Source organism: Canis aureus, chromosome 1, assembly GCF_053574225.1.
Source record: "Canis aureus isolate CA01 chromosome 1, VMU_Caureus_v.1.0, whole genome shotgun sequence".
NCBI classification, from domain to species: domain Eukaryota; kingdom Metazoa; phylum Chordata; class Mammalia; order Carnivora; family Canidae; genus Canis; species Canis aureus.
Window position 1 is genome coordinate 82791467 of NC_135611.1, and position 14191 is coordinate 82805657.

General features: G+C 43.2%; 1 protein-coding gene and 1 long non-coding RNA gene across 11 annotated transcripts in view; one reads left to right on the forward strand and one right to left on the reverse strand.

The window, feature by feature from the left end:
- Positions 1 to 14191, reverse strand: part of PCSK5 (proprotein convertase subtilisin/kexin type 5) — a 458158-nt gene that overhangs the window by 17352 nt on the left and 426615 nt on the right. For all 3 annotated transcript variants that reach the window (XM_077906524.1, XM_077906513.1, XM_077906535.1), the window contains 3 exons: positions 13860 to 14090; positions 12477 to 12654; positions 1691 to 1908 (listed from right to left, as the gene is read on the reverse strand). In XM_077906524.1, the coding sequence (XP_077762650.1) occupies positions 1691 to 1908; positions 12477 to 12654; positions 13860 to 14090 (627 nt within the window). The remainder of the gene's footprint in view (positions 1 to 1690; positions 1909 to 12476; positions 12655 to 13859; positions 14091 to 14191) is intronic.
- The window catches only part of LOC144318976 (uncharacterized), a 78648-nt gene continuing 73988 nt past the window's right edge, over positions 9532 to 14191 (forward strand). Inside the window, exons 1-4 of one of the 8 annotated variants that reach the window (XR_013384924.1) lie at positions 9532 to 9863; positions 10436 to 10570; positions 10957 to 11144; positions 13739 to 13850. This is a non-coding gene — a long non-coding RNA (uncharacterized LOC144318976). The remainder of the gene's footprint in view (positions 9864 to 10435; positions 10571 to 10956; positions 11145 to 13738; positions 13851 to 14191) is intronic. The other 7 variants (XR_013384910.1, XR_013384916.1, XR_013384917.1 and 4 more) reach the window with 7 other exon arrangements.

Below are 14191 nucleotides of genomic sequence, written 5' to 3' on the forward strand. Positions count from 1 at the left end.
CATCTGCACTGTTGTCAGTATCCCCTTCAGGAATGCTGAGATGTCCTGTTTCTGGACTGCGTTCCAGGGAGGGAGGCAGGGGTAGTGTTAACCAAAAAACTGCTAGACTGACAGGAGTAAGGGTAAAGGGGGAGAGAGAGAGAGAGAGAGAGATGAAATTTCTCATTCAAAAGGAACGTAAGGCCAAAAATCCAAAGTATATGGAAAAAATGAACATTAAGATGACAAACACAATCAACAATTAGAACATGAATTTACTTTAAAAAATACCAATTTTATAGAGAATTAAAAAAATATTTCTATTTATTTAAGAGAGAGCAGAATGCACGCAAGAGAGAGCAGAATGCACGCAAGAGAGAGCACAAGCAGGGGTGAGGGGCAGAGGGAGAAGGACAAGCAGACTCCCCACTGAGCAGTCTCAACCCCAGGGCCCTGGGATCATGCCCTGAGCAGAAGGCAGATGCTTAACTGACTGAGCCACCAGGTATCCCTCAATTTTATAGAGAAATTTGACAAAGTTTTAAAAATCAGTATGTTGAAGGTATTCAAAGAATAAATGAAGTCATGATATCTATAAAGAAATGATAAATAAGGAAACACAAATGGGAAGATGTGAAACAAAAAGATATGGATATAAAAAGAAATAATTTAAAAGTAAATCATTTAAATAAAACTAAAATGATAGATGGGCTGAACTTTAAACACAGAGAACAAACTGGAGAAATGGAATAAAGCACTGAAGAATTAACCTAGTATAAACTATAGAGAGTGAAAGAAATAAAAACAAAACAGCATGTAGGAGACCTAGAGATCAGGAAAGTCTGAGTAATGTTAAATAAGGAATTCCCTGGGTGGCGCAGCGGTTTGGCGCCTGCCTTTGGCCCAGGGCGCGATCCTGGAGACCCGGGATCAAATCCCACGTCGGGCTCCTGGTGCATGGAGCCTGCTTCTCCCTCTGCCTGTGTCTCTGCCTCTCTCTCTCTCTGTGACTATCATAAATAATAAATAAAAATTAAAAAAAAAGACTTTATTAATAAGGAATTCCAGCAAAGGAGAATAGAGGAAAGTGTGGAAAAGCAACATTTGGAGATCTAATAACTGAAAAATTTCCAATCTGAAAAAAAGACTTTGGGATTTGTTTATCTCGGGTTCATTCATTCATTCATTCATTCAGCAAACACTTAATGAGCACTTACTATGTAAGTGTTGGAGAGCAGGTCCATTGACAGAAAGAGTGACTATCAGAGGAAGCCCAGATTGTGTTTACTCTGGGACATGTTGATTGAAGAGTTCTCTGGGACAGAAAAGTAGGTATCAGGAAAGTAAGAATGGAGCTCAGGAGAGCTGGAGACAGACATCTCAAGCAGTTGTTGAAATGAGAAAAATAAAACTCCCTAGACAGATTCCAAGTTCAACAAGTAGAGGAGGGCAGAGCAGGTGGGAAACACGTCTTGGGGGGAGATGAAGCCTGCGGATGGGAGGGTCTGAAGAGAGTAGTATAGCGCAGGGCAGCCCAGGGTGGGGGGCAGATGCAGAAGATGAGCCCGACAGAGGATGCTGCTGATGCTGGGGGCGACTGGCTGGATTGGCAAGCCAGAGGAAGCTCTACAGGTGATGAAAAAAGACGGACCAAGCGCGAAGGAATCCTATTTTTCCATTCATATATGTAAAATGACAGATACGCCCTCACCTTCGCATTTGTTGCAGGTTGGGTGGCATCTCTCACACGTCTTGGTTTTTTGCTCCGCGTAGTAATGCTCTGGGCAGGTGGGGTGACACTCTCCCTCGGAGCGGAGCAGAAAGAAAAATGTATCGCAGGACAGGCAGTCGGCGGGCCCCGGGCCCTGGCATGCCTTGCAGCTCTTGCTGCACCTCTCGCACCGTCCAGTGGAGATTTCTGCGTAGTACCTGAAACCAAGGGGGGAAGCAAAGAATGAATCCGGGGCTTTGCTCTTAAGTTGGGTGTGGTGGGAGAAGGCAAGATAGCGGAGGAGTAGGGTCCCCGGGTCACCCGGCCCCACCAACTTCCCTAGATAACTTTCAAGTCATCCTGAAAACCTACGACTTCGGCCTGAGATTTAAAGAGAGAACAGCTGGAACGCTACAGAGAGAAGAGTTCGCGCTTCTATCAAGGTAGGAAGGTGGAAAAAATAAAAGAAATTAAAAAGACTCCAGTGGGGGAGGGGCGGGCTAAGGGGGGCGGCGAGAGCCCCCAGGACAGGAAAGTCCAGGCCAGGAGAAGCAGGAACTTTAACAATCTTCCCGGATGGAAAGGCGCTGCAGGGAACTTGGGCAGGATCCCAGGAGGGGCAGTGGAGCCCCCAGGTTCCCGGGGTCACTAACAGAGGAGGGGCGCCCTGGGGACAGCGCACCGCACTGCGCAGACCGAGCTCCCTAAAGGGCTGCAGCGCCCGGCGGGGCCCCGGGAGTAGCACAGGCGGCGGCTCCACAGAGTGGGCTGCACGGCCCCGGGAGCGCGATTCCAGCGGCGCAGGCCGGGGAGCCCAGGGCACCGGGGACACAGCCCAGGATCTGGCGCTCCCCCCGGGACAGGCGGAGGCGGGGAGGGCACAGGACAGCGAGGACCTCCTGCCACCTCCAGGCGGCCCCGAGCTGTGCAGGTCAGTCCCCCGCCCCGGAGCGTCCGGGCCCCTGCGGACTGGGGGCTGCGGGAGTTCCTGCGGGAGCTGACTCCAGGGCTGGGGAGCTGCCGCTGCCACTGTGCTTGTTCCTCCTGGTGTCACCCTGTGCCTGGGAGGGGCGGGGCCGCCAGGGAGCAGGGGCCTCACAGGATAAACAGCTCCCACTGAGCCCTGCACCTGGCAGGGGGTGGGGCAGCTCCCCCAGGTGCACACACCTGAGAATCAGCACAGCCGGCCCCTCCCCCGAAGACCAGCTGGAAGGACAGGGGAAGAGCAAGTTCTTGGCTGAGCAGCGCTAGAAAGCTCCAGGGAAAGTCGAGGGATTTACAGTATATAGAACCAGAGGATACCCCTCCTTATTTTTTGTTTTTATTTGTTTTTTATTTTTCTTTTTTCTCTTTTTTTTCCTTCCTTTTTCCAGTACAACTTGTTTTTAGCCACTCTGCACTGAGCAAAATGACTAGAAAGAGAACTCACCACTCAAGAAAGAATCAGAAACCGTACTGTCTCCCACAGAGTTACAGAATTTGAATTAAAGTTCGATGTCAGAAAGCCAATTCAGAAGCACAGTTATAAAGCTACTGGTGGCTCTGGTAAAAAGCATAAAGGATTCAAGAGACTTCATGACTGGAGAATTTAGATCTAATCAGGCCAAAATTAAAAATCAATTAAATGGGGGATCCCTGGGTGGCTCAGCAGTTTAGCACCTGCCTTTGGCCCAGGGTGTGATCCTGGAGTCCCGGGATCAAGTCCCATGTCGGGCTTCCGGCATGGAGCCTGCTTCTCCCTCCTCCTGTGTCTCTGCCTCTCTCTCTCTCTATGTCTATCATAAATAAATAAATCTTAAAAAAAAAATCAATTAAATGAGATGCAATCCAAACTGGAGGTCCTAACGATAAGGGTTAATGAGGTGGAAGAGTGAGTGACATAGAAGACAAGTTGATGGCAAGGAAGGAAGCTGAGGAAAAAAGAGAAAAATAATTAAAAGATTATGAGGAAAGGTTAAGGGAAATAAATGACAGCCTCAGAAGGAAAAATCTACATTTAATTGGGGTTTCAGAGGGCGCCAAAGGGGACAGAGGACCAGAAAGTGTATTTGAACAAATCATAGCTGAGAACTTCCCTAACTTGGGGAGGGAAACAGATTCAGATCCAGAAGATAGAGAGGTTTCCCCCCCTAAAATCAAGAAAAACCATTCAACACCTTGACATCTAATAGTGAAATTTGCAAATTCCAAAGATAAAGAGAAAATCCTTCAAGCATCAAGAGACAAGAGATCCCTAATTTATATGGGGAGAAATATTAGATTAACAGCAGACCTCTCTACAGAGACCTGGCAGGCCAGAAAGGGCTGGCAGGATATATTCAAGGTCCTAAATGAGAAGAACATGCAGCCAAGAATACTTCATCCAGCAAGGCTCTCATTCAGAATAGAAGGAGAGATAAAGAGCCTCCAAGATAAGCAGAAACTGAAAGAATATGTGACCATCAAACCAGCTCTGCAAGAAATATTAAGGGGAACTCTGTAAAAGAAAGAGGACGCCCAAAGAAATAACCCACAAAAACAGGGACTGAATAGGTATTATGATGACACTAAATTCATATCTTTCAATAGTAACTCTGAACATGAATGGGCTTAATGATCCCATCAAAAGGCGCAGAGTTTCAGACGGGATAAAAAAGCAAGACCCGTCTATTTGCTGTCTATAAGAGACTCATTTTAGACCTAAGGACAACTACAGCCCGAAAATAAAAGGTTGGAGAACCATTTACCATTCAAATGGTCCTCAAAAGAAAGCAGGGGTAGCAATCCTCATATCAGATAAATTGAAGTTTACCCAAAAGACTGTAGTAAGAGATGAAGAGGGACACTATATCATACTTAAAGGATCTATCCAACAAGAGGACCTAACAATCAAGAATATTTATGCCCCCAATGTGGGAGCTGCCAAGTATATCAATCAATTAATAACCAAAGTTAAGACATATTTCAATAATAATACACTTATACTGGTAGACTTTAACACGACACTTTCTACAAATGACAGATATCCTAAGCACAACATCTCCAAAGAAACAAGAGCTTTAAACCAGATGGATTTCACAGATATTTACAGAACTTTACATCCAAACACAACTGAATACACATTCTCCTCAAGTGCACATTGAACTTTCTCCAGAATAGACCACATACTGGGTCACAAATCAGGTCTTAACCCATACCAAAAGATTGGGATTGTCCCCTGCATATTTTCAGATCATAATGCTTTGAAACTAGAACTCAATCACAAGAAGAAATTTGGAAGAAATTCAAACACGTGGACAGCCCCGATGGCCCAGTGGTTTGGTGCCACCTTTGGCCCGGGATATGATCTTGGAGACCCGGGATCGGGTCCCACATCAGGCTCACTGCACGGAGCCTGCTTCTCCCTTTGCCTGTGTCTCTGCCTCTCTCTCTCTCTCTCTCTCTCTTTCTCTCTCTCTCATGAATAAAATAATAATAAAAAAAACACGTGGAGGTTAAAGACCATCCTGCTAAAAGATGAAAGGGTCAACCAGGAAATTAGAGAAGAATTAAAAAGATTCATGGAAACTAATGAGAATGAAGATACAACTGTTCAAAATCTTGGGGATACAGCAAAAGCAGTCCTGAGAAGGAAATACATCACAATACAAGCATCCCTCAAAAAACTGGAAAAACCTCAAATACACAAGTTAACCTTGCACCTAAAGGAACTGGAGAAAGAACAGCAAATAAAACCTACACCCAACAGAAGAAGAGAGTTAATAAAGATTTGAGCAGAACTCAATGAAATAGAGAACAGAAGAACTGTAGAACAGATCAACAAAACCAGGAGTTGGTTCTTTGAAAGAATAATAAGATAGATAAACCATTAGCCAGCCTCATTAAAAACAAAAGAGAAAAGATCTAATTATTAAAATCACGAATGAAAGAGGAGAGATCACAACCAATACCAAGGAAATACAAACGATTTTAAAAACATATTATGAGCCGTTTATTATACGCCAATAAATTAGGCAATCTAGAAGAAATGGACGCATTTCTGGAAAACTACAAATTACCAAAACTGGAACAGGAAGAAATAGAAAACCTGAAAAGGCCAATAGCCAGGGATGAAATTGAAGCAGTCATCAAAAACCTCCAAAGACACAAAAGTCCAGGGCCAGATGGCTTCCCAGGGGAATTCTATCAAACGTTTAAAGAAGAAACAATACCTATTCTACTAAAGCTGTTCCAAAAGATAGAAAGAGACAGAACACTTCCAAACTCGTTTTATGAGGCCAGCATCACCTTGATTCCAAAACCAAAGACCCTACCAAAAAGGAGAATTATAGACCAATATCCCTGATGAACACAGATGCAAAAATTCTCAACAAGGATCCAACAGTACATTAAGAGGATTATTCACCATGACCAAGTGGGATTTATCCCTGCGATGCAAGGCTGGTTCAACATGTGTAAAGCAATCAGTGTGATAGAGCATATCAACAAGAGAAAACACAAGAACCATATGATCCTCTCAGTAGATACAGAGAAAACATTTGACAAAATACAGCATCCATTCCTGATCAAAACTCTTCAGAGAGTTTTATAGAGAAACTCTATAGAGAGAACATTCCTCAGCATCTTAAAAGCCATCTACAAAAAGCCCATGGCAAATATCATTCTCAATGGGGAAACACTGGGAGCCTTTCCCCTAAGATCAGGAACATGACAGGGATGTCCACTCTCACCATTGCTATTCAACATAGTACTAGAAGTCCTGGCCTCAGCAATCAGGCAACAAAAAGAAATAAAAGGCATTCAAATTGGCAAAGAAGAAGTCAAACTCTCCCTCTTTGTAGATGACATGATACTGTACATAGAAAACCCAAAGACTCCACCCCAAGATTGCTAGAACTCATACAGCAATTCGGCAGTGTGGCAGGATACAAAATCAATGCCCAGAAGTCAGTGGCATTTCTATACACTCACAATGAGACTGAAGAAAGAGAAATTAAGGAGTCCATCCCATTTACAATTGCACCCAAAAGCAGAAGATACCTAGGAATAAACCTAACCAAAGAGGTAAAGGATCTATACTCTAAAAACTACAGAACACTTCTGAAAGAAATTGAGGAAGACACAAAGAGATGGAAAAATATTCCATGCTCATGGATTGGAAGAATTAATATTGTGAAAATGTCAATGCTACCCAGGGCAATTTACACTTTTAATGCAATCCCTATCAAAATACCATGGACTTTCTTCAGAGAGTTGGAACAAATAATCTTAAGATTTGTGTGGAATCAGAAAAGACCCCGAATAGCCAGGGGAATTTTAAAAAAGAAAACCATAGCTGGGGGCATCACAATGCCAGATTTCAGGTTGTTTTACAAAGCTGTGGTCATCAAGACAGTGTGGTACTGGCACAAAAACAGACACATAGATCAATGGAACAGAATAGAGAACCCAGAAGTGGACCCTCAACTTTATGGTCAACTAATATTCGATAAAGGAGGAAAGACTATCCATTGGAAGAAAGACAGTCTCTTCAATAAATGGTGCTGGGAAAATTGGACATCCACATGCAGAAGAATGAAACTAGACCACTCTCTTGCACCATACACAAAGATAAACTCAAAATGGATGAAAGATCTAAATGTGAGACAAGATTCCATCAAAATCCTAGAGGAGAACACAGGCAACACCCTTTTTGAACTCGGCCACAGTAACTTCTTGCAAGATACATCCACGAAGGCAAAAGAAACAAAAGCAAAAATGAACTATTGGGACTTCATCAAGATAAGAAGCTTTTGCACAGCAAAGGATACAGTCAACAAAACTCAAAGACAACCTACAGAATGGGAGAAGATATTTGCAAATGACATATCAGATAAAGGGCTAGTATCCAAGATCTAGAAATAACTTATTAAACTCAACAGCAAAGAAACAAACAATCCAATCATGAAATGGGCAAAAGACATGAACAGAAATTTCACCAAAGAAGACCTAGACATGGCCAACAAGCACATGAGAAAATGCTCCGCATCACTTGCCATCAGGGAAATACAAATCAAAACCACAATGAGATACCACCTCACCCCAGTGAGAATGGGGAAAATTAACAAGACAGAAAACAACAAATGTTGGAGAGGATGTGGAGAAAGGGGAACCCTCTTGCACTTTTGGTGGGAATGTGAACTGGTGCAGCCACTCTGGAAAACTGTGTGGAGGTTCCTCAAAGAGTTAAATATAGATCTGCCCTAGGACCCAGCAATTGCACTGCTGGGGATTTACCCCAAAGATACAGATTCAGTGAAATGGCAGGACACCTGCACCCCGATGTTTCTAGCAGCAATATCCACAATAGCCAAACTGTGGAAGGAGCCTCGGTGTCCATCGAAAGATGAATGGATAAGGAAGCTGTGGTCTATGTATACAATGGAATATTACTCAGCCATTAGAAATGACAAATACCCACCATTTGCCTCAACGTGGATGGAACTGGAGGGTATTATGCTGAGTGAAGTAAGTCAATTGGACAAACATTATATGGTCTCATTCATTTGGGGAATATAAAAAATAGTGAAAGGTATTAAAGGGGAAGGGAGAGAAAATGAGTGGGAAATATCAGTGAGGGTGATGGAACATGAGAGACTCCTATCTCTGGGAAATGAACAAGAGGTAGTGGAAGGGGAGGTGGGCGGGGGGTGGGGGTGACTGGGTGACAGGCACTGAGGGGGGCACTTGACGGGATGAGCACTGGGTGTTATGCTATATATTGGCAAGTAGAACTCCAATAAAAGAATAAAAAAAAAGTTGGGTGTGGTGGAAAAATCATGGTTAGTGGGACAGTGTTTGTTCCCAAGTGGGGTGACTTAAGACTCTCCTCATAAACTTGACTCAGTAGATCCATTCCCATAGGCACACCTCATTTTATTACGCTGTGCTTCATTGCGCTTCTCAAATATCATGCTTTTTACAAACCAAAGGTATGTGGTAACCCTGCACAGAGCAAGTCTATCGGTGCTGTTTTTCCGATAGCATCTGCTCACTTCACGTCCTTTTTCACATTTTGGTAATTCTCAATAGTTCAAATTTTTCATTATTGTTACACTTTTTATGGGGATCTGTGATCAGGGATTACTGAAAGCTCTGATGACGCTTAGCATTTTTTAGCAATCAAGTATTTTTAAAGTCAGGTATGGATCTCACTCTTCTAGGCTTAATGCTACTGCATACTTAATGGACTACAGTGTGGTGTAAGCCTAACTTTTATATATATACACTAGGAAACCCGAAACTTCCCTTGACTTGCTCTGTTGCGGTATTTGCTTTATTGCAGTGGTCTGGAAGTGAACCACAGTATCTCCAAGGTTTGCCTGTAATGATACTAATAAATATAATGACTCTCAATTTTCTTATCTTTTTTCTTTTTTAAAAAATTATTTATTTATTTATTCATGAGAGACAGAGAGAGGGAGAGAGAGGCAGAGACACAGGCAGAGGGAGAAGCAGGCTCCATGCAGGGAGCCCGATGTGGGACTCGATCCCGGGGCCCCAGGATCACACCCCGGGCGAAAGACGGCGCTAAACCTCTGAGCCACCCAGGCTGCCCTCAGTTTTCTTATCTTTAAATTGGGCACTACAATCCCACCCCTTCTATTTGTATTAAATTACGTAAGGACACAAAAGGACTTATCATATGTAGCGGAGCCACAATAATTATTCCCTACTTTTGCCTTCTCTATACCCATATGCTTCTCCACTGGAAAATTCAAGCTTCAAGTGTTATTGAATGGGATCAGGGTATGGGAGCTGTTTCTAGTGCCTCTGAGTGATTCTTCTAGTTTCTCAGTTTTAAAAAACCTCTATTGTGAAATAAGAGGTGACATGAGTGATGCTAGTGTTTACGTAATAATAGATGTAACCTCTGAAAAAAATTTTGGAGGCTAGAGAGAACCATAATCACTGTTCATCAACTTTTTACTACATAACTGACCATGCACTGGGGAATTCATAAACATCAATTCACCTTAATGAACCTAAATTGAGACACTAGAGCATGGAAGTCGGGAGCTTGCCTTTTGGAACAAACTGCATGGAGTCAAAGCCAAGCAATTCCACTTATGAGCTGTGCGACCCCGAGCAAGTCACACAACGTCCCTGTGCCTCAAGTCTGTAATATGAGGCTAATGTTAGTAGGTAAAATTAAGTAAGTTATTATTGAGAAAATTGTTAGAACAGTGCCGGGTTCATTATAAGTAGCACATATTAGTGATAATTATGAATCATATGATTAAATCTAAAAGCAAACCCAATCCCTATTTTACAAAGGAGGCTCAGAGAATTTAGACGGTTGGCTTAATGTCAAGCTTGTGAAGCAGGCTACTGTGATTTGAGCATATCTGTTACATACCTGCTATAACAAAGCAGGGCAAAGTAAGTAAAAAAAAATTTCCAGTAAGATAGAAGAGAGAAAAGAAATCATTGGCAAAGATGAGCTTCTATGGGTCATCTGATCCTTCTTGGCATCTCTGGACACTGGCACACTTAAACTATCCTAGAAACTGGAAGGTTTGCCCTTGGCTTCTCTGATGTGAAACTATTTGCTACATTAGTTTCCTTAGAATTTATTTCATTTCTTCTAATTCGTTGGAAACTAAAACCCTGGCTAGGTAGTGCTGAGCCTGCCTCTACCTAGCCACCTGTCACTGACCTGAGCGAGGCTCTTGTACCTCAGTGGCCTGGCTTGTGGCAAATCAGGCCTTGCTTTACCTTCTGCAGTGAGGTGAGAAGCAATTATTGCCCAATCAGTAAAAGACAGGGTGATGAAGGGAGGACAAAGAAAACATCAATCACGAACTGAAGAGCTGATAAAGACCACAGAACAGAAGGTCCGAAAGAGAGCCACCGGAAAAGGTAGAAACCCACATTTTCCCACACAGAGAATACATGGGCTTGAAGTCAGAAGATCTGATTTCCCATCGTGGCCCTACTATGTATTAGTGGCCTTGTGACTTTGGGCAAGTCACTTAAGTTCCTTGAGCCTCAAGTTTCTCATCTGTAAAATGGGGAGAATAAATCAATCTCTGAGGATTGTTGGAGAACCAAATCATAGTTTAAAAATATATTCTGAAAAAAATATATATTCTGAGTAGAAATTCTTTGTAAACTCCAAAGCAGCGTACATGTTCTTTACTAAAGTTACTAATGTGATGAGTTGTTTTTAAGATGAAAAGCATTAGTAGGGACTGTGAGGAAGAGAGCTTATTAATACACCATTTTACTTTTTTAATACACCATAGGTCTTAAAAATTATCAGAGGACAAGACAGTGGAGGGTGGACTAGACATGATTAAAAGAGTACAACACCGGTTCTTCCTTCGATGACTTGTGTGATGTGGCAATGCAATCTCCAGAACCTCAATACCTTGAATCAGATTTTGCGCACAAGCACAAACATTAATTGGAGGCTTCCAAAACTTGCTCTGAGGTAAAAGATAATTATGTGTGTGAGTAAAGGTTCAGAGGATCATATACCTGCCTTTTCAAGGCAAAGAGATTTACCATACGAAGTTGATGCGGTGCAAGAGGAACATTGATTTTATAAGAGGAACCATTTCTATTAAATATTTCCACTAATACCTCATTAATATCCCATTTGTTCCCCATTAAAGAGATTTATGGCAACCTGTACCTCTCTTCTCAGTGGGTAATTTCACACACTTCACAACGGAACAATTGTCTTCTTAATTCCGTGGTCCACAGTCTATTTAGATCACAGGATTACACCCTTTTGTGTAAAGAGTATTTAATGACTTGATTTGAGGGAGATGGAGATTACTTTTATTGGATCCAGATCTTTTCAGGCATTTTCTGGAATGAAGATAAAAGCTAAGCCAGGTGGCCCCATCTCCCTCCCTTGTTGGGTAGGGCCCTTTCTTCATGGATCAATTTGGCTGCTGTTTTTGAGGGGTGAGGTGTGTGACTTTGTGCTGTGTGTTGCAGTAATATGTATGAAAAATAAGAGGTTTTTTTTTCAGGTGCTTTTAACTTTCTTGGTAAGAAATCTATGGGAAGAATCCATTCCTTTTTGTATTTTAAGATTTGTTTTGTTTTTAAGATCTGTTATTTATTTGAGAGAGAGTGAGAGAGAACATGAATGGGGGTGGCCAGAGGGAGAGGGAAAAGTAGACTGTTGAGCAGAGAGCTGGATCCCAGGGGTATAAGTGGGAATATTTAACTGAAATTTTTCCCTTTGTAAAATCAGTGCCCACATACATTACTTAGACTTCACCTATTAAATCTGATCGGAACAAATCCTAATGCAGAAGAGAAAGAAACTACATGTATAGTCTTAGACTTCTCTAAGGGAAGAGTGCTTTGCCTCTGTCTTGTGATCTCCTGTACCTTCAAATTAGTAGTGAAGTTTGACACGTGATTCTGACTTGATAATTGACCCTTAATGTTATCTCACTGGGTCACTCTGCCTCTCTTCTGTCCTCATCCATTATATGAACTAGCTGAAATCCTTTTTTTTTTTTTTTTTTAAAAGATATTTATTTAAGAATCTCTACATCCAACGTGAGGCTCAAACTCATGACCCCAAAATCAAGGGTTGCGTGCTCTACCGACTGAGCCAGCCGGTCAGTAGAGCTGATATCCTTTAGGGACCATTAGACCTCAGTTGGACTCTCCTCTTCATTTCTTAGTAGCACCGAGACTTCAGTCTGGTGTTGTAGAATTTAGCTTCCTCGTCTGCCAAATGAGTTTGCCAAGAGTGCTGTCTAGAGTGGTTTTGGGAAACGAGTGTGGAGCACCTTACCCTTCCCTGCAGTAGAGGAGGCACTCCTTTTCCAGTTGGAATAAACCTGGTTGGCAGGAGAGGCACTGTGTGCTGCGTCTCCCTTCACATGTCCTACAGGAGTTGTGGCAGGGGACACACTGGTGGCTGTCCTCATCAGCGTAGTAGCCCTCGGGGCAGTCCTGCACGCAGATCGTGTCTGCCAAGGAAGGAAAAGAGTCTGCCTTGATATCAGGTATGACATGTGTCTCCCAAACCTCCTCTCTGTGCTCCCCTCTGTGAACCATGGTGGGAGTGGTGGATGCAGGAGGAAGGAGACGATGTCCCTCTGAGTATCTTGCTTCTCAGGTCTCCTGGGTTGGGGAGATAGATGCTAACACTTTCCAGATCTTGGGCATATTTCTCTCCCCGCTCCCCGCTCCTCATGCTCCTCCACTGCTCCTTCTTCTGGCTGAGTGAATTTTGCTTCATTTTCTTTCTCACATGCCTGTGTGAAGCCTAATCATGCTATCCCTGGAAACCTGAGGGCATTGCTTCACATCAGAGATAACCTGCAAATATGATCTGCTGGAGGTGGCCAGCCTCAGACCATGCCAGACTTCAGAAGATTTATTAATCACTGGTTGCAAAAGCCGGGGGAAATTCTGATGAGGGGCTGAGTACCCGCATGTTTGTAAAGTGTCTCTCCACCAACTGCTTATTAATCCAAGGGAACATAGTAACTAAGCAATGGAGACATTGGACAGCACTCTGAACAGATGACCACAGCTAGCATCCCTGTTGAAGTATTCTGGCTGAGAATGCATCATCTCCATGCAGCCGTGGGCAGCCTCACACAGGCTCCAATGGACGGACAGGGACCATATTCTTCTAAAATGTTGATACGATGTAGAAAAACTGTCTGTGGAAATGTTTCAGATTAAGGGGGGCTTCAGAGAGCAATACCTGGTTGGAAACTGGCTCCTGTTCCAAGGGGGAATTGCCACACTTATAAAACAGATGATATAGTAAAGTAGTGATGTTAAATTCACTTGCATCGACAACTGTACCATGGCTATGTAAAAAAGCATCCCTATTTTTAGGAAATACAGACCAAAGTATTAAAGCTAAAGGAGCCACAATGTGTAGGTCACATCCTCAGATGATCCGGAAAATATTTATTGGAGATTGAGAGAGAGCAAGAGTAAGCTAGTGATTGAGTAAATGGGGTACAAGATTAGGGGTGGGCAGAGTGGGTGAAGGGTACATGTGTGATGTTCTTTGTACTTTTGTTTTTTCTGTAGGTTTGAAAATTTTCCAAATATAAAGTGAAAAATTAGAAAGATACCAAATACCTCCTGGGCACCAGTTTTGCAGCTGGAGGGAAAGAAAGAGCCAGCCCTCAGCCGAGGAAAGGTAACTCACTGAGAAGAAGTCTGTCCCTTGGGCAGGAGTGACACTGTTCCTCTGTGGGCCCAGTGCAGCGGAAGCACTTAGCATGGCAGGGCTTGCATTTCAGAGCCTGCACATCCCAGTACTCAGAGTGGGTGCATTCCTCGTGAGGCATGCAGGTTCCGTGGCTGTTGACCTGCAGGCCTTCCTTACAGGTGGTGCACCTCCCAGATGACAAGCAGGTCTGGCAGGACTTGTGGCAATCTGTTGACACAGTGAGAGCAGAAGAGCTAGTGAGAGAGGGCTGGGGTCCCCGCTGGAAGGTGTGTTTCCATTCCTTCCTCCTCTGTTTCAGAGATTTCTAG